General features: G+C 38.1%; 2 protein-coding genes across 5 annotated transcripts in view; one reads left to right on the top strand and one right to left on the bottom strand.

Annotated features, from left to right (window-relative positions):
- Positions 1 to 9,546, top strand: part of tsr1 (TSR1 ribosome maturation factor) — a 33,270-nt gene extending 23,724 nt beyond the window's left edge. For all 4 annotated transcript variants that reach the window (XM_087136366.1, XM_087136365.1, XM_022243668.2 and 1 more), the window contains exons 12-22: positions 461 to 528; positions 1,522 to 1,614; positions 2,848 to 2,992; positions 3,259 to 3,310; positions 3,968 to 4,026; positions 4,925 to 4,987; positions 5,196 to 5,279; positions 5,796 to 5,898; positions 6,043 to 6,183; positions 7,075 to 7,149; positions 7,563 to 9,546. In XM_087136366.1, the coding sequence (XP_086992492.1) occupies positions 461 to 528; positions 1,522 to 1,614; positions 2,848 to 2,992; positions 3,259 to 3,310; positions 3,968 to 4,026; positions 4,925 to 4,987; positions 5,196 to 5,279; positions 5,796 to 5,898; positions 6,043 to 6,183; positions 7,075 to 7,149; positions 7,563 to 7,750 (1,071 nt within the window). In that variant the 3' untranslated portion in view covers positions 7,751 to 9,546. The remainder of the gene's footprint in view (positions 1 to 460; positions 529 to 1,521; positions 1,615 to 2,847; positions 2,993 to 3,258; positions 3,311 to 3,967; positions 4,027 to 4,924; positions 4,988 to 5,195; positions 5,280 to 5,795; positions 5,899 to 6,042; positions 6,184 to 7,074; positions 7,150 to 7,562) is intronic.
- Positions 8,224 to 26,772, bottom strand: part of LOC110983940 (protein DENND6A-like) — a 30,227-nt gene continuing 11,678 nt past the window's right edge. The window contains exons 3-15 of the mRNA XM_022243644.2: positions 23,974 to 24,016; positions 23,211 to 23,320; positions 22,503 to 22,583; positions 22,147 to 22,252; positions 21,530 to 21,675; positions 21,203 to 21,319; positions 19,910 to 20,067; positions 18,748 to 18,842; positions 18,193 to 18,326; positions 17,549 to 17,692; positions 16,921 to 17,030; positions 14,063 to 14,240; positions 8,224 to 13,465 (exon numbers count right to left, since the gene is read on the bottom strand). Coding sequence (XP_022099336.1) covers positions 13,343 to 13,465; positions 14,063 to 14,240; positions 16,921 to 17,030; positions 17,549 to 17,692; positions 18,193 to 18,326; positions 18,748 to 18,842; positions 19,910 to 20,067; positions 21,203 to 21,319; positions 21,530 to 21,675; positions 22,147 to 22,252; positions 22,503 to 22,583; positions 23,211 to 23,320; positions 23,974 to 24,016 — 1,545 coding nt within the window. The 3' untranslated portion in view covers positions 8,224 to 13,342. The remainder of the gene's footprint in view (positions 13,466 to 14,062; positions 14,241 to 16,920; positions 17,031 to 17,548; positions 17,693 to 18,192; positions 18,327 to 18,747; positions 18,843 to 19,909; positions 20,068 to 21,202; positions 21,320 to 21,529; positions 21,676 to 22,146; positions 22,253 to 22,502; positions 22,584 to 23,210; positions 23,321 to 23,973; positions 24,017 to 26,772) is intronic.

The raw sequence follows: 26,772 nt of genomic DNA, 5'->3' as shown, positions 1-26,772 counted from the left end.
CTCCCATGATGATTAGCCCAATTTTGAGCACTGCCGTTAGAATTAATAAACAGAAGAATATAACTTCAAAGACGTTGCCACTCTGGAAGGAGTTGGTTTCAGTTATGCACATATTGCTTGTATGTGCATGTTGACTCAATAACTGGGGAACTTTAGTTTTCTCAAACTTCTGATAATTTGAATTTTTTATTGATTGCCCCAAGGTTGAGTGATCGAGAGTTTACAGTACATTGCTTCTTTGCAAAGATCAAAAGTGTGTTTTTATCAATATTTGATATTGCCACTGACACCTGGAAAACAACATTTAAATTTTAATAGTTAGATTGAAGTATACAAGAGTACGTAGTCATCACAAAAATTTAAATAGTTACTGTTTCTTTATTTCTCATTTTTCCGTGGTAATTACATTATGGTTTCAATTTTAAGTACTGTTTTGGAATCCATGACTTTTTATTCCTAGATAAGTATTACCGAGGGCAACAAGGCTAATTATGATGCTGACTATGATGAGGAACAAGAAAAAGCAATGTAAGTGAACAAACAGGGTTTTTTCTTGCTTCCTAAGCAAATACTTGAATAGACATGTTGTCATCTTTTAAGATTATTGTAAGACCAATAGGGATGAAAATCAACAACTTTGCACTGGAAGATGTATAAACATGCTTTGGCTACCTGTATGATGCATGAGCTGATGGGTTAAAACATCAAGTTCGCCTAGACTGAGCTTCTGTTGATTTTCAGTATGCTAATGCCTCAATAGGTGCTGCGTCTTGTAATAAATATCACTCCATGGGACTGCCCAAGAGTGTTGTAGAATATGATGTTACAGTGAGAAATATCATACAAATATTGTTCAGATGTCTCTAGCCAATCGATATTGTAGAGATTTAACTGTGTTTCACAAGTTGTCACTGTAATTTTTGTTTTTTTTTATTTGAACATTCTGTCAAAATAATACCATCTGCTACTGGTGAACACTTCTAATTTCATGTTTTAGCTAATTTGTTTTTCAACCTATTATTATGCACATTAATATAGCTGGTGGCATTATGGAAACATTTTTTCTATAGTCTCAAATTAAACCTAGATATGAGGCAGTAGATTAGGAAGCAGGCTATTTTGAAAGTGTTCAAAAGCACAAGTATACATTATCATATTATACATGGATTTTTTAAGACTTTCTTTTTATATGTCAGACTTCAAAAGTAAATTAGACTACTATTAATTTATCTCACCCACAGATTCTGTATGTTGATGGGCCGAGTGCCAGTCACATTATTTTTCTTTCTTCCTGTACATGGTCAAAACTATATTCATAGCAACCAAAGTATTATACCCATAGCAACCAACTTTACACATAGCGACAGGTATTGCATGCAAATACAAACAGATGTGCACACTGTGCGTGCTCGCACTCTCAAGTATTAATGATAGGGCGTGTGCTACAGATGTGGGTTGGAACGATTCCTCTTGTCTAATAAAATCAGCTGCAGAAATGTCCTTGTCATTGTTCTGTGCCAGGCTTGAGAAGTATCGAGAGGAACGTATGCAAGTCATGTTCCCTGATGAAGTGGATACGCCGATGGATGTACCAGCAAGGCAACGCTTTGCAAGGTGAGCTCCTAGTGCATGTGATGTTGCTCTTTGCTCTGCCACTGACTTAGTCCCCTGCTTGGACTGTGTGTATTGTGTTCCAGTCTAGTCCATTGGCTCAATTGCCCCACAGAAATCTCAGGGAAGCTTCATTCCACCCACACACTGCTGGTCTGTGCCAGTTGGTTCAAATACATGTGCTGTGTGTGTATCATGCATACCTGTACAAGAGCTCTTCAGAGCATTGTTACCTACACATAATATACTCACATAGTAGCATTCATGTTAAACTTATTAACCCTTGACCTTCAGCATTCGCAGGAGCAATACGGTCAATTCACAATAGTGCACCTCCAAGAGTTTGCAATGTGTTGAACAGTCACAGTGCACGAAATGTGTCAACCCAATTTGCATGTGGAAAGACAGATTTCACACACTGTGATCAGTCAACGAGTTGCTAACTCTTGGAGGTGCACTATTGTGAATCGACCGAATTGGACATTATTTGATGTCTTGAGTCGGGCTACACACATTACATGTACCTAGGAAGAAACGATAGATAACAGTCAGAATCTGGACTACCACTAGCCCCTTGATTAGAATCCATAGTACAGTGCAACCTCCAGCATATATGTAGTACTACTTGGATATGGTCATACTGTGAGCTTAGCAAAACCAGGAATCACATTATGTCATATATTGTCGAGTAGGGATAAGTTTAATTGGTGTCTTGAGCTTGGGTGACGTCAGCCCCAGTTTGTTGTTTCACCAGGATGAATTTTATGAGATGTATGATTTGTGGCAGATCTAAAAATAAACTGCTTTCAATTTCCCTATTTGAATCTGAAAAATGAGTGACTTGCACTGGAAAAGCTGGTTGCATTGTAGATGGGTCAGCGAGGTTGTACTGGAGGCTTGAGTCCATTAGGTTTTATTTTATGAGTTCACAAAAATATCAAAGCTTTCAAGTGAGATGTTGTTGAGAAAGTATTTTGGCAATAGCCAGATAAAGGTACATGTATAATTGGCTTACTAGCTCACTGCTCTGTTTTGTGATAAGAGTATAAACATAATCCTTCAGTGAAATAAGTTTGTGTTCATATTTATTTTGTCAAATGATTTACCAACTTACAGAACTAGCAGCTACCCATGGCAACTGATTCTTACAGTTTATATCTTACTGTTTATTCCTTATTGTAGTATCGTCCTTGTAAGACAAGAGCCATTACATGTTTGTGCTTTCCCTTTGGCCAGGTATCGAGGACTGAAAAGCTTCCGTACATCACCTTGGGACCCAAAGGAGAACCTACCCCAAGACTATGCCCGTATCTTCCAATTTGAGAATTTCAATCGTACACGGAAGCGCATCGTTGGAGAGGAGAGAGCAGGAGGAGCTCAGGTAGATCGACACTTTGCTGAACATGAAAAAACACACAGAAAAACAAGATGCAAGTTTTGAGCTTTAACATATGAGCAGAAAATGAATGAAGGCAAATCTGGTACAGATTATTTGCTTTAATGTGTTTTCTGCCACATCTTTAGAGCTAGAAATTGTTTTTGAAATAAAGAGAGACAATCAGAAAGCAAAGTAAAGACCCCCAAAAAATATTATAAACCGGTGAGAAAGATAATTGTGTGGAAAACACTCCGTTCATTTTTTTACAGACTGGTAACTACATAACCATTCATATCAGCAATGTCCCTCGAAGTTTCTTTGGTAAGACATCCTTTCTTCATTGACTATGACCTAGCAATTTTTTGGCCAGTACTGCGCATAATTTAACTTCATCTGACTGAATGCAAGAGCCATCAGTGTTTTCAAGGAAATGTCCTATTTAAGTGATGATTTTGTATCTTATGAATACATAAATGCACCAGATAAGATGTCACGTGTGATATGATAATGCAGTTTTGGAAGAGAAACAAGCTAGGCAGTCAGTTTGAAATAATGAATGAGTTTAATTTCAAAGTGTATGTAAAGATTTTGTAGTTTTGATACAAAGTGATTACTGTTGCTTGTATTTTTGATTAGCATAGTTATTCAGATTGCATCCACTTATTTTTTAACCCAAGTACCTCAGCAGTTTCTGAAAGGAAACATCCTGAATCCCTCCAAATGTAATTTGCCAAACGTCATAAACTTACACCACTTCCGAGATTCATGCAGTTAAATTATTGTGCCGCAGTGCAAATTAAATTTATGGCTAAGTTTTCAAAGGACGTTAGTCTTATTTGAAGTAGCAGTCACTGATCTCAGTATTTCTGAATTCTCCAAACCTTCTTGTTGATGTTAAAAAATCTTGTGGATAATTTTAATGTTGATATTTCCAAACAGGTGCCATGTCTAACTTTCAAAATCATTTTCTCTCTGCAGATGATTTCGAAGCAAGCAGTCCACTTGTCATATTTGGCCTGCTGCCACATGAACAGAAGGTCAAGTCAACTCATTTGTTTGTTTATTCAGTGGCATGATACATTGTATAACAAAGTAATTTTACTGGAAGTGGCAAGAATTAAAAGAATATAAAAAAAAAGAGAATAAAATAAAACAAGTTGTTCAGCAATGTATTCTGTCGAGATGCTATTTGGAATGAGATGCAGGTGGCTGTTGGAAATTGGTGGTGGTATGAGAAGTGTGAGGATATGTTTTCTTTGAGAAAATGTGAATTTCATACTTACTTGAGGTGCAGGAGTTCCTTATGGTATACAAGTAGCTCATCCAAGATGGCATATTAACATGCAGGGTATTCCTAAGTGGTAATGCGAAGGATGTGGAAACACATTCCAGTGAATTCTGTATGTGTAACATCTATACTTGACCTCACCCTTGAGTAATTTCCATTGAGTTTGTACCCACACAGAGGTTCAAACTACTCTGTAAAGGTTGAGCTTTTGTGTAGCCCTCAAGTTGCTATGGGCCCTAGCCAAGAAATGCAGCAAAGTTGCTCCCTGACACTGTCTCAGAGTTTTGAAGAAGTGATAGTGTAAGAGATTTCACACAAATCTTGACCAGATGACCACCTTGGGACAGCATTTGTGAAGTCCAACTATGTAAAAGACTGTTGTGGTGGTATCTGGTCAATTCAAGAAGTTGGGATCTTTAGCTGAAAATAACGTGCATGATACAAGTGTGTTGTGGAATAAGACCATCGGCAGTCGGTTAATTGTGTTGGTTAATATGCAAGAAGTATGTAGGAAAAGCATTTAAAAAGCACAGACATAAAGAAGGGTAAGTCAAAAAAGTGCCATAGAACTATTTCACTGAAATTACTGCTTACTAACCTGGGATGTCATTTAAAATCTGGACTTCGTCTTTGCATTCCTGATACAGATGTCAGTGATGCATATGGCAATCAAGCGATATCATAACTTCACAGAGCCTGTAAAAGCTAAGGTGAGACAACACATTCGAACATTGCTGAAACCCGTCAGGGTTCAGTGTGAAGAAGTATGTAAAATGTAGACATTTGTGAACATTCAACATCAGGGACATTAAGCCGCAAAGAATCTCCTACAAGTTTATAGTAATCCTCGAAGAAAATTTTTGCTATTTCCAGACATTCACTACAGGGATTTTGCTTTATCCATGATTTTTTTTTCAGGAGAGATTGATCTTCCAAGTTGGTTTCAGGCAGTTCTCAGCTTGTCCAATCCTTTCACAGCACTCAAATGGTGACAAACACAAGGTACAGTAGATTTGAGTCATCTCTTCATTTCAAACTGATGAATGAACATCATGCACATGCCCAAAAGATTATGAAAGGTCTTTTATGATTGAAAGACTATAAAAAATCATCCAAACTTGATAGCTCGTAAAAGCTCACTTGATATTTCCTAGAATTTACTAGTTCATTCAGAAAATCAATATCCCCATGTTTACATGATGAAAGGTACTGTTAGTCATTGCATCTGTTGGTTCGTTTTAAAGATTTTCCTCAGTCTCTCTCAAGAAAACTATTGATCTTTCTCTCAAAACATATTTTTGCCTTCTTTACTTATACTGAAATACTATGAAAGAAACCATCTCCTGTATTTGGCATAAAAACAACATGGGATTTGTAAAGTTATACTTTTCAGAGAATGAATATTAATTTTTTAATAGTAAGGGTAGGGGTACACATTTCTGTCTCTTCTCTTTGTTGTTGGAAATATTACAGTTATTGTTTTTACTTGAAATTCGAATCCGTCATTGTTCCTGGCAGTATATCCGCTTTCTACCCAAGGATGATATCGTCGTGGCAACAGTTTATGCCCCCATTGCATTTCCTCCAGCCACTGTGTTGGTGTTCAAAGAAAACACAGACGGTAAGTATGAATGACTAAATCCTCTCTTAAGCCATTCCTGAAACAGGCCCTCTGGGTTGTCGGTTTGTGGTTAAACATACTTTAGCATTGCATTAAACATGCATGCATTGTAAACCTTGACTGTCATTATTACTGTTACAACAGGAACTCACAGTCTTGTAGCCACTGGTTCCCTGCTGGCAGCTAATCCAGATCGCATTGTCGCTAAAAAGCTTGTTTTGAGTGGTCATCCTCTCAAGATCATCAACAAGCAGGCTGTGGTCAGATACATGTTCTTCAACAGAGGTAACTCTTTTCATTATTGCATTCATTGATCCTGTAACCCTAACAGTCCCAATTCCTCCAATTTCAATATGATTTTACATACACCCTAGGGGGTTATGGTTAATGGGAAGATCAAAAGCATGCAATGATATGTTGCATTATTTGCATAAATAAATTTGATTCGTATCTTCACAAGAAAAATCCATTCTAGTCACCGAGAAAATTTGTTCAAAGCTCTTAATACTTCCGTAATTGTAATATTTTCAGTGGGTTATTTGTGGAAAAGCAGTTAAAGACACTGTGTGGCGCATTCACCAAAGTGAGTGAAGCATTTTGTGATGATGTGCCAACAAGAATTAGAAACATTACTGTAGCCCATATGCGCTAAATGCATCACAGAACAAGGCATGGTTTTTTTTTCTTTCCACAATGCATATTACATACATGTACGCACCTCAAATTGAAAAATGCATTCAACATGTGCCTGAGTGTGGAAGTATGGCTGTAAATGGCTTATCCTGCAACTTGCAAAGTCAAGCCATGTTGCTTGCATGGTGTTTGTGTGGATGCAACAGCAATTGAATGTGCCCATATGCTACTCTATGCTGCATGCATGAACCAGTGTTGACTGCCAAAGACGAGACATGCATGCAAAGTACCACTGAAGTGCCTTCACCCTGACAGTTAGTGTCATTTTTTTTAACAGGGCACACAGTCAATATAGAATTCAAAAAACACCTGTCAGAAAGCGTTGTAAAAGGTTCACAATGTATTTATGTTGTAGACAGTGTGGGTCTCTGTGTAATAATGGGCTTTAACTGGTTGCCGTCTTTGAATTCAGCTTCGATCCAGCTTCAAGATGTGTTCTTTATAGTGCCTTCTCTTTCTTTCCAAACTCTCTTTGCCTGACAGAGGACATTCTGTGGTTTAAGCCAGTTGAGTTGCATACCAAATGGGGCCGTCGCGGACATATCAAAGAACCACTGGGTAAGGGTTTCCATGAAATGTCATCTTGTGATCTGTTTTTACCGTGTTTAACATATTTAGAGGGAGCCCAAAATCCAGTTGGCAGAAACTCAAAAGTTTTACTCTGAGGTACCGGTACCCCCAAAAGCTGTAGAACCTTTTTAAACTTAGAGGTACAGCATGAGTTACTCAAGCTTTATTTCATGTTCTCCCCTTGTTGAGCCAGTGGTTGGTAATACTCCAATCAGGCAAGCATCTAAGCCAAGCATCTAAGCCAAGTCTTTTTTTGGAATTTAATACCATTTTGAGGACGTGCGTCATTTTATAAATGTAGCATCCGCATTCCAAATGATAGTCCTACCAGTGAATTCTAACTAGTACTCTGTTTTGTTTTTTTTTCACAAAATGTTCTTCACTACTATTCAATAACACAGGCACCCATGGTCACATGAAGTGTATCTTTGATGGCAAGTTGAAATCTCAGGACACGGTGTTACTCAACCTCTACAAGCGTGTGTATCCCAAATGGACTTACGATCCTGTGGGAACAAGGACTCTGAATATATCAGCGAGCATGATGGTTAATGACCAGCTGGTAGATGTAGACGATGACATGGAATGAATCAACCATTCCAAGAATGCCATTTCACCGACAGGAACCAGTGTAGCCACACTGCATGTTGCATGCGATTCAAGGAAAACTTGATTTTATTTTTGCAATCCTGCTTCCAGTGAGGACTACCTTAGATGTACATACATTTAACAAAATGCAGGAATTTCATTGTTTTTTTATTCAAATATGGTTTTTGTGTGTGCATAAATATGGTGGCCCGAATTTCTCATACCAAAACGTTGTGTGGGGCAGCCCACTACACGTTTGAATGGGCCAGGGTCCAGAACAGGTGCATCTGTGACCGAAAATCACTGTACCAAATGACCGCTATACGGAACATTTTGTGTGGACCCAATCGTGTTTGTTACAGCTTTCCTCTGTATGCTCAATTAAATGACATTAGGATTAGGGAGAGACCAGGTTTTGAGTACGTCTCCTTATGTACAGTATATTTTGAAAAGAACCAGGACAACTTCATGTGATAGTTTCACTCCATTGTTTTCAATTTCTCTTTTTTAATATTTACATGAGATTATAGTAGTTCTAATGGTTACATTGTCTTTTGTACAAAATTACAAGGCGGTGTAAAACTTACAGAGTTGCGTAATAGTGCCTAATGCCAACGCACTTCATTTTATCTTGTGAAAAATATTTCCACTTCAGCAAATGTTGCATTACTTCATCCTTATCGCCACTTAGAATCATCTGAGGTAACAAACATTGGTGATGTCTTTACACCTGAAAGATATTTATGTGAAGAGTTTTCTATAACCACTTGCTGCCAGGGGCAGTTATCAATGCTGATGATGCTGGTCCAGGATAATTATCATTTTTTTCTGTTTTCAAAATTCTTTAAAAATTCTTATCTTCATTTACTGGACACTTACAAACACGTGAAGGACTGTCTGGTGTCCACTCTAGCCTGACAGACAAAATCTATTGACGCCTGAGTATTTCAGCCAGGCCTGCAGCCTTGTAAGAAGAGCCCAGATTGTACGGTGTTATATAACTTTGTTTTCTTCACAAACCTGGCTCAGTGCACTGCTGACCTCTTTTCAATAGGGGCCAGATTAGCATGCAGCGGTGCTGTGTGGCTCATTGCTGCGGTGGTGGAGCGCTTTTGTCTCCGGTGGTAATCCGCTCGCTCTAAATGCCCCAAATCGTGGTATACTGTTTCAAAACAAGGCAGGATTATCTCCACTATTGAGAGTGAAAAAATGTCGGTAATGCCCAGCAGCCTGGTCTTTTGTTTCAAGTACGGTCTTTTGTTACAATGCCTTGTTCCCGTTGTCCGAGTACGGAGACCCCAGCCATGCATATAAAGCATGTGTCCGGATCCAGAATGCCTGGCAGGAAGTGGTTAAATATGCTAAAGGACCTACCGTTTTAGAGTAATTGTGACCTCTTAGATCTTACTCAAAATGCAGGATATACTATCCAGCACACTGTTTATGAGCCTTCTATTGTCTCAATACGAAGGAAAATTCACCTAAAACAGCCCGTTCAAAGGTCTCGTAGAACAGAAGGCTAGCTGTTTGGCAATCGCATATTAAAAAGCTCATTTACATGTAATTTTACCAAAAAATTCCAGGTGGTCTTAAAACTTTGGAAATGACTTTAGTGAAACTCTGCATAAGAAAGTAGAATTCCTTTCCTTTAAAATTTAAACAAAGGTGTTTTGAAAAAGACAAAATTAAGTGGAATTTCCATTGTCTTTCCTGGATTGTTTCTGTGCACTGGGTATTCCACAAATCTGTCTGAACATTGAGAGACTTTTGGCTCAATAAAAAATGGAAAGAATGAAACCTTTTTAATGAGAGATTACTCTCATGCAACTGTGTGATACAGTCAGTTTGAAATTCAAGAATAAAGTAAGATACTCTGAACTGTACAATTTTTTATTCTATCTATGCCATGACCTCCCTGAGTGAAACACCACTGCTTAATAGGTACACATACATGTATGTAGCATAATCTGGGGCAAGTTGTACAACAGCCACAATATTCTGACACTGTTCGTTATTCCACCTTCACCCACAGCAAACTTTTGGGGATTTTGCAAGAAGTTACCCTTGTCAAGTGACAGCACATTGGAGTAATTGCACTACCTTTAGTGTCCACATTCAAAGATAGCCAGTGTAGTTTCAGTTAACATTAACAAACACTGAGTCAAAAAAGGATTCCTCAAAAGTGCCCTGGGCACAAAAGCTTTCAAGCCTGCAGAAACCTGTAGATAGGAGACAATGAGAAGCAGATCAGTTTTAGAGGTGGGAGGAAAACCCCAGAGGAATATTCTGGGTAAAACCCAATCCACATGTGGACCAAGCTGGGAATCGAACCTGGACTGCAGAGATGGAAGGCGAGGAAAGAACCACTACACCAATGTGACTCACAATTCATAGGCAGCCAACAATCTGCATATACAGCAGTCACAGCACAAGATTCAGTACACTCTGAAAGCCCCAGGATACGGTGGAAATATTGTGGCTTGTGACCCTGAACAGCTGACAAACTACTCCCATCGTGACTGGGAGGGTTCCTAATAAGAATTTTGCAAGTTAAATTTAAATAATATCTGCTACACTGAGTTCTTTAAATTCACGTTAACATAACAATTTGAATTCTCCATATTAAGACACTAATGCTATAACCTTGTGATTTGGGGCAAGCTTTTGCTTAGTTACATAAGTGACACCTTGCAATAATACACTGTTTTCAGTGGATAAGAAGGGCACAAAGGAACTAGTCCATTCCAGAGATGGTGGGTGCTATGCAAAATCTAACCCTGAATCACGAGGCATAGCAACAGTGTCTTAAGTCTTGGGAATTCAAATTGTTATGTTTATGTGCAGTCAGATAACGCAGATTTTATTCAAATATAACTTACAAATGGCTTCTTCGGCACTGGTTCTGAGACTACATCAGACATGTTCCAACGGTGGCATTTTGTGCAAGATGCCAACTGGTGATGTACCTGTTACAAACATAGCCACTGTGGTACACTTAACTTGCTGCATAATTTGACAGAATACAAGCTGTCTTTCCACAGGTGAATTCCCTGGCTGATTTTTGTATCACTTTGCTAAAGTGCTCCACACTATGAGCCTTGCTACTAAATGGACAGAAAAATCACTGAAATGGAAAGGCAGCTTTTGAACCATTTTCAAGTTAAGTAGTTTACAAGATTAAAAAGATACTGCATAAAAGGCAAGGTTTTTGTTAATCTGCCCAAAACAAATATAATGTCTTTGCAAAAAATATTCAAAAATTCACAACGAACAAAATAGTTATTTTGTATGGCAATTGCATAAAAAAGCTACGCTACCCTAAAATAACCCAAACACATGAGATATCAATGAACAAAATAATGGCATGTAACCTGAACATGAGATACTGTACGTGTAAATTTGGACAAAACTGCAGTTTAAATCTTTAATATCAGCATGCTCTGAAAGTCTAAGTTAAGACCAGTTTTCTGGCCAGTTCAAGCTAAGAGTGAATAAATGCAAATTTGTGACATCATGGCAACACGACAAATTTGAAAGCAGTTAACACATTCTAGGATTGGCCAATTTTACTGCAAATATTTGCAAAGTCAACTTTGTTTGCGTTCACTTTCAAGCCGTGTTTATGTGTGAATTCTGTAAATTTTTAGCATATTTACAAATAAATAAACTGTGTGCATAATTGCTCAGAAGAGGCAGTCAGCTGGATAATCATGTTTTGCATTATTCACACATTGTAATCTTGCATCATTCACATGAGAAAAATCTGTGACGCATTAAAAATTAGAGATTCTCACCACAAGATTTTCAGTTAAAATCTCCTGAAACACAAGTTGCTTACTTCACTGCATGTAATTTTGTTGAAAAGGACATGATGAGAATAAGACCTTAAACAATGATGTCACTCTTTGTTCACATGTGTGCTTTCCTTTAGGAGCTGGACGAGTCATATCCTACCTTATTTGGAATAGGAAAGTGCTCAAGTAAACAAAGCTTAATGCCATTATGTTACAGGTCTATTTACAGACATTCATATCTAGGGACATTTTACCACACTTATCATACACGGAGCTGAAGATTATGGAAGATAATGTTTGTAATTCAGTCAATCATGTATTTTGGATGACAACATTTTGTCTGAAATTTGGGCTTCAAAAAACATGAAATGACTGAATACAACTGTATGACAGACAACACACAAGTACATTGCTTGCAATGGATAGTTGCAATGTGATCAGTCATTATCATGGGTTTCCCTCAAACTCCCCTTAAAATTCCATATGTGTGACACATCAGTTTGGCACAATTTCTTGTGCAAATAAAAGGTTTGTAAATGTTTTGTAAAAACCCACCAGATTTTCTCTCAGAGTTTTACAATGGCATCTCAGAGTGTCTGAAGGTATGTACACAGTTGCATCTAAAATACCATTTACTTCAAAGGAAAATACTGAGGTTTAGTAGATGGTTCAAGATTAAAAAGTGGAACTTAACTTAAATCTGCAGTGTATCTTCTGCATTTATGCTGACGTTAATGTCATAAAAATAGCTCTGAAAATATGTATCTTATGGTGCCCAAGACTCCTGGTAACCACTTGCGTTAATACAGAGGTCACTATTCATTAACCAGTTCAAATTGTTCACAACAGTCGTTGTAAACTGCTGCATATAATCATCATAAGCTTTAATTTAGAAGAGATTGATTCGCACATTTAGTTTTGTGGACAACCAGAAAACAGTACAAGAAACAGAGTTTGTCTATGCACATGCATTCTTATTCATGCACTGAACTCTGGATAATTTATAAAAATGTTGACAATGATCATTGCAAAGTAAATACACTGTATGCAAAACATTTGTAATTATATTCAGGCATTTCAAATACTAACCAAAATGTTTATTAATTCATTTATTTGGGCGAGGGGATTTCTCCTCTACCCTGCCCCTTTCCCCCTCCTCACCTTCATATCAGCTCGGCTAAGTTTCATTAGGTACAATAAACTTTCCAGCATGTCATTAAATTCATAAAAGCACTTCTGTAGGCTGGTAGCACACATCTGCTCAAACCTGGTGTAGTTCTTCAATATCACTGACTGTGGTGAACACACTCAAACAGTCCAGTCACAACCTTAGCACTGAAGAAAGCCACACCTTGTTTCTTAAAATACTGGAAATGCGCATCTCATTAGTTCTTGCAAGATGCAAAATCTCCCTTATGTCTGCAAGTCCCATTTTCTTTCATTCAACATGAATGATAGTATGTCTCCAGCACATCAAGCAATACAGCTGGTGCAGGCTTATTACAAAACACCCTCGGTTGACCCTTGTCGATAACTTCTGGGGTGCAGTTGAAATAGTTTGCGGTGATCGGTTGACATGAATATACAATTGTCACTACACCCTTTAATGGTCATCCCTTTGTGTCCAATCTGTTTGACTCGGCCATAATCCTTTTCATTCCTAACCAAGATTCTGTCTCAGGAGTTGTTAAGCCCGTACCAATGGTATTGTTCTGACCAATCAGCGAATGACCTCAATGGCGTCTGACAGGTCCTAACTGGTGCATTCTTGTTGGCTGTTCTTCATTCTAGGCACTTCCCTATTGGCTGTTGAGCACTGCCTGTAAGTCAGCAGGTAGTGTCCTTATGATGGCATCAATGTGTACAGTCAGTTTTTGTTCCAGTTCAGGTTTCACCTGAAGATTTTGGTCCAATATGTCAGCCTGTGGAAACAAATTGTATTGAAAAAATACATAAACTATTTTTTTTCAATGATTTAGTGCTCTTTTAAAAAAACTTCCAAACAAATTTTACAATAGAGCTCTAACTGAAGTAAAACTGAAGAAGGTAGTAAGTATTTTGCTTTATCTCCACTTTTCACATCACACGCAATGATTTATGGCAGTTATTGCATTGTCCTGTCTGGATTTTTGAGTGCAGGTGTGTTTTAATCTAGTCGATCATTACAAGAAAAGTCAATTTAGAAGTCAAATCACAATGACAAAAGACTGCAGGAATGCTTTTGTCAGTTGAATAACTTGTGATTTGTATTTCAGAAATATGTCATGACTTTGATTCTGCAAAATAAGCAATCCTAGCCTCCCCCCCTTTTTCTACCAAGAATTTTATGAAATTCACCAACTGCAACACTGCAGACAATACAATAACCCATGGCATACTGTACATGTACCAGTATACATTGGGACATTAGGTTAGCAGCATGCTAGTATGCAGTGTACTACCTCAAACTCAACTAAGGGGAGGGAACTAAATTTGACTTTTCAACAGGATAAATCATATAAAGCACGACTGGGACTCACCATTTTTTCCCTGAGTTTGAGTACAAGGTCAACGACCTGGACCTCTTGCTTGTCGCTGGTCCACTGCAGCAGATCAGCATTGCACAAAGCCTCCAGATGCAACACTGACAATTTGTGGTTGACCTCCACTTGACGCTGCCACAACCAGCCTTCAAAGTTCTTGCTGTTGAAGAACTTCCTGTTGATAAGAAATATTGAAACATATTCTGGTCAACTTTCAATTCTAACCATACATATCAGTTATAAACTAGAGGAAAGCTGAAGTGGGACGAACAAGTGCTAACCGATTGGGTGGAAAATCCTTCAATTGTACCCGGTAGTTTAATTCAATCACCATAAGTATGATTGTAATAATTGAGAATATTGAAGTTGAGAGGTTTTTTGAATACTGAACATTTCATACGACAGAATAGTAAGTCACTGACAGGTTTTGAGACCACAAAAAAGGTCTTGGGATCTTACATTTCTTTTCAGGTATTCCAAGCAAAATTGTGCATGTGTATGCACCAGTGCAATATGAAACACATAATTGCACGAAATCGAGTATATCTTGTACACCCTCTGATCCAGTTCCTATAGGTACTACATGCAATATTCAACTTGTAAGTTTATGCCGCATGCATAGAAAGGGAGTTCACATTCCTTCGCATTCCTTCATATTAATCATAATCATCATATTAGAGTGTGGAAGTAAAAATCACTTTTGCAAGAGAGAAACTTGGCCTTGGAAAGCTGGAAGAAACCACAAGATCAGTGCTATTTACAAAACAGTGCATAGTCATTATTTTATTCATATATTTCATCTAATGGATGGATTTGACATGAGTGTGACTTATCCAAGCAGCACCAGCAGTCTTTAATTTCTTGAACAAAATACATATTTAAGGCAATGGGACAAAGTAAAAGAGTTACCCAAGTCGCTGTTTCTGATCAGTAACATGTCAGCCTGTGGCTCATTTGATGAGCAAGTCAAGAATAGGCAAGATGTTTTTTTACCGGGGGATGAGGCAGTTTTGTAAAACACCACTTGATCCAGCTTTTGATGATATAAAAAAATTGCAATATTGTCACAAAATGTTCTTTACAGAACACGATTTGGATGCAAATACAGAACCTGTGACGGTACTCAGTCAGTGACATCCAGAAGAGATTGGCAGTGCTGGGAACGAGGATCGGCCCAAATTTGGGGGAAATCGACCCTGACAAAAGTAGTGTGAGTGTAGTCGACAAGACACAACACGAGGAAGACAAGCCCACATTGCACAAGTAACAATCAGGTGAACACAGCAACCACTGAACCCAGAGCGGCCACCATCAGCAAAGTCGACATCCAAAAGGAGTTCAGCGCAGTAAAGGATACCTTTTCACAGGTTCAACTGGACTCTTCCTTGAGGCTGTGTGAGGGCCCTGCTAGTCAGGATCAAACAACAAAACTGAAGGGGAACTTTGACTTTCTGCTACAAAAGAGCAGTTGCTACATGGAAACAGCTCTGAAAGTGCTGCAGCTAAATTATGCACATCTTCCAGAGAATGACAGTGTAGAGCAAGCATTCTTGGACCAGCTGGCTGTGATCTTGAAAACCAACTTGGATTATAATCAGCGTGAGCACGAGGTGGTAATTGTCGTATCACAATTCCACGGGGATACCTCAAAAGTTGTTTCGCGGCAGGATTTTGGAATAAAAGGTTGAGCAATATGCCCTCAAATTATCAGGAAATGTGTGCAGTTCTTCTGGCGTTTCATTCTTTCCTGCTGATAAAAGCAGGAAAGTCAATCGAAGTTGTATCTGACAACATCAACATAATGGGCTACCCGAACCATTTAGAGGGCTAAGTACAAGAACTATTGGATATATCAACAGCGATATTGGCATTAGCATTCCAAAACAATATCGCCATCACTGCGCGGTATTTAGCAAGACGGAACAACACACCGTGGAAGATGCCCTCTCCCGGACAGAAAATGAGGCCCTCACGTCACAGATCGCTTTGCAACATTCATTAACACACAGCTCCCTAATTACAACAGTCGCTTCTTCAATCCACATTCAGAGGGAGTGCCTTAATCCACATTCAGAGAGAGTGGATGCTTTGGCGCAGAACAATTGGCAGACAGGACACAACTATGTAAACCCTCCATCCCAGCTCATCCCAAAAGTGATAGAGACACTAAAGCAGCAACATGCAGCAGTAACATTGATCACCCCACGTTGGCCAGCTCAAATCTGGTATCAAATACTGCAAGGAATGTCCATGGCAACTAATGGCTTGGCGAGTATCTTTTTTGAGATTTTTCACATTTATACAGCAATGTTTACCCAAATCAAAGTGTTTTAGTTCAACAGTACATCTCCTATTATGGCATTTCATTAAAGTTACAAATATGAATTCTTAATGTACAGTGTTTTGCTGTTCCATTAGTAATGTACATGTAGGTTTGCTTAAAACAGTAATTACAATGGAACAGCCCCCCTCTACCGTGGGCATTCATTACCTATGCGCTGTTTAATAGGTCAACATCTGCTGTCTTGTGTTCAATCGTTAGGCTATGCAGGGTCAGTACAAATGTATGTGATGTGTGGTGGGACAGGACATTAGTAATGTGTGTCTGCTTAAATAGTTTCATTATAACTTCTGGTCTGATGAGGCCGTCACCTTGAATCCCCAGACATATACTGTCTACATGACGGTCATATCTACTAATTTTAAAGTACTTGCAGCCAATTTCACCACACACATCAACTGAAAATGCACTTTTAACATTTTTCAACCTGCAGCTAGAGGGCACTCAAGTACATGAACATTACTAAGGCAGGGCTGATTGGAGACTGAGTTGTATTCATTAACATGGTGCTTACCTGTAGAGGCCAATCCAGTCTCCTTTGAGACCTGAAGTCAGCTGAGGACCAGAATGTTCCAATGTCTTCAAGAATGCCTCTGGATCAAAGGGCTTCAATCGTGGAGGATGCTAAAGAACAACAAAATATCAAAGACCATGAATCTGGGCCCCTTTCTTAGACTCAAGGGTTTTAATTTCAACTTCAATCAAAATATGGCGACCTGCTCTGACAAAATAAGAATTGAGTTTCACAGTCAACTATGAAACACTTGCACTTTCACACACAGAAACAAAATCAAAATAAATGAGATAATCTACTACATGGCTAATATGCATAACAAGAGCCTGCTGTGATGGTTAACTACACGTATACAAACGTTGGCTGATTTCAATAACACACAAACACTACTGGTGTTGACCCAATGTAAATTCAATGCACAATTCAGTAAACCCTTATGTTGATTTTTTTGTTGGTAAGCCCACGGGAGACTCAACACTGCCATATTTTAGCACTAAATTACATGAATAAACTGAATATCACTTGTATTGTTGGATACTTCACAGAAAGCTTTTTCTGCTATACTGAAAGATATTCAAATCTCAAAATTGTATTCTTCATAACCACAGTACCATTTTCCATGCCTAACCTTCCATGGTGAGATATTTCTCTGCAGAGGCATCAGGCTAGCTACATATCTCTCTAGTGGAATCATAAAGCTCTGTGTCAGTTCCAGTAGATGCCGTCGTAGCATGGCATCTTGTACTTCCTGAGGTCGTTTGGTTTGCAAACCCTACACATAATGAGAGGGTTTTTTTAATTGAACTATCTTTGCTTCAAGAAACAAGAAAACATAGTCACCACAAATGATCAAAATAGTTGCAAAGAACTCAAATTCACAAACATGGCCAGTCAAACTTTCTATCATTGAATCAATGAGTATATTTCTTTTAAATTCCAGAAGGACTATCATTTCCATAGTGAATATTTTCCTTTAATTTTTATGCTTGTTATGTCAAATATCAGTGAATTCTTCATTGTACAAAAGTAAATCAACACTAAAATTGAATGATACCATATGAGTTAGTGTTGTCAAGTCAACCAAGCAAGCTTGAGCCCCACTGATTTGAGTCAAAGTCCCACTAGTTCGAGTCCAGGTCCAAAATCCAAGGTCAAGTCCTAAAAAACTGAGTCCAAATCCTAGTCTGTCCAAACATGGACTTGAGTCCAAGTCGAGACTCGAGTCCTATAACACTGATACCATCCCTGTCATATGCTTGCTTGAGCCATTACCTTTGCCAATCTCTTAATAATTGTTTTGTCCTTGTTCAGGAAGGGTTTGTACTGTGTATACAACCCTGGCTTAGACTCAAGTGTCTTCAGGCTACCTGGCTTCTTTGGTTTCAACATCTTGGAGTTAGATTTCTCTAAAATTGAGGGAAAACAATTGAAATTATGTATTACGAAAGTATGTTGATGTTGGCACACATAGGATACAAAGAATGATAAACACTCTTATTTTTGATAGAATCATTAAGATTTTACAAAATTTACTGACCCAGCCTCCAAAATTACCTAAAATGACTACAACACAAAACAGCTGTTACTAGGACTACAAACCTACAGGTTTAAAACATCTATATTGATTACTTCTTCCCCTCCAAAGTATTTTCATCCCACAAATGCAGAGCCCAAACAAATTTTTTAATGTGGACTCTTAGTTGCATGAAATAACTCTAAATACAAGAAGTGTCAACAGGAAAACAGCCAAGGATAGCAACAGCAATAGACAAACTGCAAACAGACAATTTTCAGCTCTTAGCCTAGCAATGTGTTCAACAGACATACCTGTGTTTACTGGTTCTCCTATCCGGATTACATGAGGCCAGTGTTGCAACGTCTTGGCAAAGAATGGGTTAGTTACACCCAGTACAATCGACGGACTAAACACACACACAAAAAAAGCACATTTGATTGACTTTAAATAGTTAAAACAAGACTCTGATATCGAGTGTTAACAAATTAAGTCGTGGTAAACACAATTCCTGTCCAAAGAAGAATTACTCCAGGATGAGCCTACATATTTCAATATATATGTTTGTACTTTTTTCAATATATATGTTTGTACTTCTTACAATACCAACGTGGCTAATACTGGCAGAGTAACTGGCTAATTCTCTCAAGCAGTAAAGGGTGATTGCAGTAAATTTAGATTTTGATGAGAAGACATTCCAATGAAATTTAAGGGTTACAAACAAAAACAAAATAAACTACTTCGTACAGATACTGTACCATCTACAATGTATAATAATTACTTGAAATGGAGTGCGACCACCCCCCCCATTATACCCTACAAAGCTTATTAAGCAGCACTTTAGCACCAATCAATTCTCATTTCTGATTAACCCGAACTCAAGGGGAGTGTGGCTTCCTGGTTAAGGTTTGTGACTCATGACCACAGGTGATGGATTTACATCCAACTGCAAGCCATATGTTGTGTCCTTGGGCAAGCCACTTCACTCTTACATGTACTTGCCTCTCTCCAATCAGGAGAGTAAATGGGTATAAGAATTAGCTGGAAGGCACCTGGGATGAACTGGCATCCCATCCAGGGGCAGATTAAAAATTATCAATAATTCCATACCACAGAAATTGTACATAAACACCACTCTAATGAGCCGAATTGGCTCAGACTGGTATTTTACCTTAACACCCAGATCACTTTTGATAAGAACCTTCCTAAGTTCTTCCACATGCTTCTACAATGTGCCATGTAGAAAACCACTGATATGTTATTTGTACTTAAACTTCTTAGGGGAACAAGCCCCATGAGGGATCACAGTGGTCGTGCTCTATCTTCCGTAATCCTGAAAATCCTCAAAAGCTCCTGATGGAATTTGAAGAAACTGGAACAGTTGGGCCCATTCTCATCTTGAACAGATTCACAGAAACAAATAAAGCTTTGATGCAATGTCAGCCATTAAACAAATATGTTGAAACATGTACTTACGGCGCTTGTGTTCTTGTAGTGTATTCCTTAAATTCACTGTCATGTATGGTGAAATACGGCCGGAAGTCAGACATATAGCGGAGTGGTGAGATAGAATGGACCAATGCATGAACTGTGTCCGAACAAATAGATGGTGAGGGTGCCATGACAACAACAGGCTGTGAAAACAAAGAAAAACTTTTTCATTCTCCTTTTTCCACACAAGAAATTCTTTTTAACAGCTTCATCAAAACTATGACAAGGGAAGTGCCAACAAACAGAGGAGGGTAATTCCAGAAATTAGGGGTCCAAAAGTGTGACATTTTCATTTCCCTGTTACATCTGACCTTGGTTATTTGACATGGAAATATCACTGGAATTGATTTCAAATTAATACTATTTGTTTGGCAGGTAATTTGCATTAAAGCATTACTCTTGGAAATTAGAAAATGTGTTCTGAACTTACAAAATCATATGTCAGATGTACATGTAACAGGGACACAAAATAAAAAGGAACCCCTAATTTCTGGAATTACCCAGGAACAATTTTACGACAGCCATCATTCTACCACTCACGGAAAATCTAATTACATGTCCTGTACAACAGTCAACAAACCAAGTATGCACCAAGGATTTCTTAATGCAGGAAAGAGGAAAACAAGTGTCACATGACATGTATTGTATTGGGCGTCACTGGAAAAGAAAGAACTTTGCTTTTGGGTCATTCTTTAGAGAATTCTCTAATTCTCTAAATTTGGGGTCCATTTTTTTCCTGTCCCTGTTACGTCTGGCATTTGATTTTCATGTCTAGAACTCATTGTTTAATTTCCAAGACTGAGTAAGTACTGCAAATTACCTGCCAAACAAATAAAAATAGTTTGAAATCAATTTCAGTGATACATCCCTTGCTAAACTTGTCAGATGGTATCAGATGGTATACATGTCAGAGGTTTCTGGGACAGAAAAAGTCACACTTTGGACCCCAAATTTATAGAATGACCCTTTTACGTATGGTGCACACACTGCTAAGCATATCTATCTCTAAACTGGATTTCATTTTTCAGGCTCTAATAAAAAAAGACAGAGTCCACAGTACCATTGCAAGCAGAGAAACAGTGAGACAAAAGTGTAAAGTGGCAGGAACACATTTACAGAGAAGTGATTCTTATCAAAAATTGTTTGTCTACAAAAGGGGCAACAAGCACACTTGCTCATTTCAGATACCACCTTCCTGCACTCACATCCCTCATGAAGTGTCTTGGTTTATATGGCACAAATCAAATTCAATCAGTCACAAATTACGGACTACCATACCTCTCCAGTAAGTATTAATTCCCATATGAGCTGTATATGTGGTAAGACTGGTTGCAGGCAACGAAAAGGCTCCACTTCATGAACAGATGGCACAATGGTTGGCTGGGAACCACCATGCTGCAACATAAACACACACCAAGAGTTTTACCATGATGTTCACTTCAAGGCCTGATTCATACTTCACCCAAATATAAATTACATGCAAATGTATTATTTTGATCACATTGCATTCCAATGAAAAGTGGTTGTGGCATGGTACCAATATCACAGGAGTGCCATCACTTAGCACTCATAATGAAAGCACCACAGTGCATTCTACATACGTACCTCTGGTGTTGTCTTGACAGCTGCAGATATGGATCCTAGCTTATCCTGCTTTGTTGGTATTCTTATCTGTAATACTCTGCCCATGATAGGCAGATGTAAAAGCTGCCCAGGTGCTGGTGGTGGCCATTGGTCAATGTCATGACATGCTAGAATAGAAAGAGCATATGACTGGTCAATATTGATTGGGCATACCGGTATGTACCAGTATGTCACTGGTTAATCTCATAACATGCATTGAGTTAAAAATGCATTAAACTGGTTGATTTTGATTGGGCTTGTCTGATGTTTAACCTCATGATATGCTGTGTAGAAAAACATAATGTGTAACTGGCTCACACCAGCAAAATACTGCAATAAGCATTGTATAGCTGGTAAGTGCGGGAGAAAGGTGGCAAGATTAACCACTGTGTCCAGTTTATTTGCTTATTTGTTGGACTCAAACTATACCTAATCTTTTCTTCAGCTTCTGGGCAGAAATGATCGCTTTAAGAAGTTTTAACCAATGTGTACGTGCTGAGAATGGAGAAAAGAAGCCAGATGACTAGTTGGAAAAAACACATTCATATCTTTGGCTGGTAACCATCTTCTTGTTCACAGAACAAATTGCCAGTACATACCAGCTTCTACTGATGGTTCCCCATACTCAAAATATCCAGGTGCAATGATGCTGGCAAGACGTGTGAAGAGTGTGATGTAGGGAACCTTTGACAGAAGTACCAGTGACTGCAAAAGAAGGGCACTTTAGAAAGGAAAATATGTTTCTAGCTGGAGTTTCAAACTTAAATGGCTGAAGTTTAAAAGTACTCCCCCTAAAAAAAATACATTCTTGCAAATTGACAGATCTGGAGCTGCAAATGAATTATCCAATTAAATCTCTAAACTTTTCATATAAATATATAAACTCACCTTTTGCAGCCAAGTAATCTGGGAGACAAAGGGTTTGCTAGGACTATGAAGCTATTAAAAAACTTACTTTTTGGAAATAGCCTCTCCGTGATGTTTTGTCTTTGATTTGTCGGAAGAACACAAAGCCATAGTAATGGCCAGTATCACTCTAATGTGAACAAAACAAAAATGTGCTGATTAGACTTTGCATGATATGCAGTTCCTTTTGTCTTTAACAGGTACAGTCCCTCATTTGTCATTTCTGCATTATGTTCCTTTAAGGCATCAAAATTACTCAAAATCTAAAGGATGCCTAAAAGCAAACCTGATAAAGTTTACGATCAGTGAATTCTGTAAATTTTCAGATTTTCTAGGATTTGGATTTCAGATCAATAGTTGCTTAGTCATGTTTTGAACTGTGCCTGAATTCAGCGTCTGGGACATGTTCTCACGTTCAGTCAAGTGCATCAATGTGATGTCATGTTCTGAAATAATTAATCGCTTGTATGCTTGAGCACCTGTGAAATTACAACCTTCAGAGGGCAATGCCAAGACAGTGTCCTGGAGGTAATATATTCAAATCTAAGGTTACAGGTTTGAAGGTTTCACATTCATATTTGGCTTCATGAACACGTAATCTCTATTGTTTAACCTGTATCTAGAATGTGATTTCCACATTCTTTTTCAGTTGTTTAATGCCGATAGTGGTGGGGCAGATGGACGGGAACCATTTCTCTCTTTCCTAACGAATGAATTTTAGTAAGACAGCTGCAAGGTATTCTCCCTGTGTGATTACCTGTAATGTAACTGGACTGTTCCTATCATACACTTTCCTGTTGTTGTAGGAGTGGGGTCTGCTGTGGCACTGCCGTATTCGAAAGTTGAACTGTGTGTCTCCCATACAACCTGCACAATATTGGTGCACACGCACATCCAAACGACTAAATACATGTAGGTTGGCTCTGCTCTTAATAGTCAAAGGTTAATGTAGGTGAAATCGCAATCACAAACAAATTTAAATCAGATGGGTCTGAAGATAAATAACTTTCAATATTCCTGTTTGTGTGAATGAAAAAGATACATGTACATACCGGTACATGTATATATAACACATTCCAGACTACTGGAGTTACACTGTATGCAGTCATTCCACCAGTTTAATCTTTTACAGGTGACTTATCCACAAATGTATTTGAGTGCCAAGTCTTTACATGAACCTTTTTAACTATGGCAGATTGGTTTTACATAAAGGGTCAGCTTCCTTATGAAGAGAGTACATTAAAGATAAACTTTTATTTGTGATAAGTTAATAAATGAATGTTACCTGTATATTCAATTTAAACCGTAACTTCAACAAGATATGAAGGGCCTGACCCCTAACCCCAGCAGAATCTTTCTCAAAGGCAACATGACAAGTAATCGCTTGAAAACTGTAACTTGACACCATGGAAAAGTCTTCTGAACCTTACTGGACATCTTTATTTTGCTACTCACTACTGTTCCTGAGTTTTAACATGACTTACATGTATGCAGTGACAAGCAAATTTAACATTACTGACCTGAATTGGAGTCCGGAAATGACAGGTAGCATACATTCATTTTCTGTTCAAGAAACAAAGACAAATTTCAATACAACAAGAATGCACACCTGCAGCACCTTTATGGATTCTAATGCCTCATTCATGCTTTGCTTTCAAAATGCTCAAGCCCATGATCTGCTTTCTACAACGGAACATTGTAAAGCGCCCACTCTTTTCCATCCTTCAGTGGTTTCTTAGAGACACTTTTTCCCACTATATAATGGGCAAATTCCATTTCCCACTCAATTCCACAGAGGCTCAAAATGGAAATTTTATAGATATACCGGTAAGCCTTGTCTATGATGTAAAGAGGGAAGCATTATGGGAAATTGCAGCACACCAGTGATCGAAGCCAGATTCTACACACTCCATTCTCAGGCCTACTACACAACCCACTCCATTATACAAGTATCTTAAATCAAATTACATACAGGCTATTTTTAGCTTCCTGTTGGGGGAGGGGGTAAATGTAATTCAGTGCATGCTGTGTTGTACATGTACATGATCAGTTTTTCTACAAGCCTACCTTGGAAATATACATGTACATGTACAATAAGAGAACTTGCATGATGCAGCAGATGCTAGAAGTGGGTACTACTTTTTTCTGATCCATTTTTACACAAAGATGTTTCAGTTGAATTACCGGTTAGCAACCAAGATGCAACATACAGTAAATGCTCTGAACAAGTTTTCAACTAGCCTACCGGTACTGGTATTGTGCACGCACATGTACTGTACATGTACATGTATGGGTGCCTACAGTGAAACACATGCGTGTACTATACATACATGTACTATGTACCTGAGCATGTACACTACAGCTTCATCAACTTTTTGGTGTGTGTGTGTGTGTTTATTTACCTTTAGTTCTTGTTTTTGTTTTTGATTTCAACAAACAACAGAGGGTTGCTGGCAGGGCCAAATTAACTTACACTTGATTTAATGTTTTTTCCTTACCTTCAATAATTTACACCCATTTTTTTTTATATTTGTTCGAAATTTTGCAACTGTTCTATAATTTTCAACTGATTTATTTACTAAGTTTTCTGGGTTTCACATATGGTGAATACACTCCTCTGAGCTCTTCAATACCTACAATATTAATAAAAACAATGAATGTACAGGACAACTGTGTAGTTGAGCTTCTGGCCTGTCGTATACAGTGTCTCACTGTTCCGGGAAAACTTCTAAAATTGAGAAATTTAGTGGGAAAAAAAAGAACAAGAGATTGATTGAAAATGGAAATATTCTATGATCTTAGCAACCACTTTGAAGCTAAATTTCATATTCATGTTGCATTTCTTTTAATGCTTCTGTGGTATTTTATTCGATCTAAGCCTTACAGAGCACATACATGTACAAACAGTTTCAATGTGATCGTTTGTTAATTTTGTGCGCAAATGAAGTCTTCAAAATGAGAAGGCTCAACAGAGCATTGGAAAGTTGTTAAGGATAATTGCGTATGGTTCAAGAAAGTCTGGTCAAGTAACTGCCGTGCACAGCCGAAGTCATTAATTTCCACACGTTGAATGGGAGTGAAACATACATGTCCTGTATTAGCTCCTGGTTAACAAGATCCCTTGAACTATACTTTGGACAAAACTTAGAGCCTGGTTTTAAACCTCATATTTTACCCTTGGCACCTGTAACTAAGTAGGATGGCCATGTCCACAGTATACATCAATTATGAAGATAAAAATTAAATCTCCAGAATCAACTTACCGGTACTTGGTTTATGTTCATTGATTTAAATTACGATTTGTTGATTTGTAACAAACAAATAAATCACAAAAAAATGAACAGCTAAAAGTGCTTGCTTTGGAATAGACAATAAGGTTAACTTGCCTCCTATTTTTTAAGAATCTGTTTTTAATAACAAAAAATAGGGTCTTTTCTTTTGAAAACATCAAAATACATGCAGAAAACAGCTGTGTAAGTCATTCCCTGTGCATTCACGAACCATGTGTAATGTACATGTACATAAGATCAATCCACTTGGTCAGAGACTTTATTGCCAAAGGCCTTGAGTCGCTCCTGGCCCTTCTTAACATTTCTTGACTAGTAATTCCATGCCAGAGTTTAATACTTTTTTCTCTGAGCAATCAGATAGGGTCTACTAAGCTGTTGATGGATATCTTCATAAAAAAGGGCCATAAGACCAATGCATTAATTCCAGCTGCTCCAAGTGAACAGAATCACGGAGTGAATAAATAATGAGGAATATTGTTTATAATGTATACTTTTTATTAGAGGTCCTGGATTCTTTGTTGTCATGTTTTAAATTTATGTACCAGAGTAGTATTACTTTTTTTACTTTATAAATAATTCAAAGTGATAAAAGTTGAAGTACAAGTGTCACTCAGTTTCAGTGTGCAAATGTGATGCAAAATGAAAACTAACTTCCAATAAGATGAGAACGGTTTCAGTAAAATCCTCTGAAGAGCAGTAGAGTTTTTTCTCTTAGCTGCTATGGAAGAGCATTGAGCAAGAACTCAAACTGGACAATTTCCAGGGAAAATTGATGTGAACAATGCTTGAAAATGGTACTAGTAGAAGTTAGGTTCTGCAAAACTTGACCACGTGGTACCAGGTTATGATTAAAAACACAATACCGGTACATCCCCACATTTAAAAATACCCTGGTAACCACTGCGTGGAGCGCTGCATTTTTACCACTGACAGTGTGACTATGCAATGGAACCTCCACTGTGACCTGTTCCATACTAATAATTACAAATACATGTAATCAGCAATCCATCAATCTTATGACAGTGTTAT

The sequence above is a fragment of the Acanthaster planci genome, linkage group LG04 (genome assembly GCF_054643075.1).
Source record: "Acanthaster planci isolate LZ-2023a linkage group LG04, COTS_SCS, whole genome shotgun sequence".
Taxonomy (NCBI): domain Eukaryota; kingdom Metazoa; phylum Echinodermata; class Asteroidea; order Valvatida; family Acanthasteridae; genus Acanthaster; species Acanthaster planci.
Note: the sequence above shows the minus strand (reverse complement) of the source record. Positions and strands in the feature narration are given on the sequence as shown.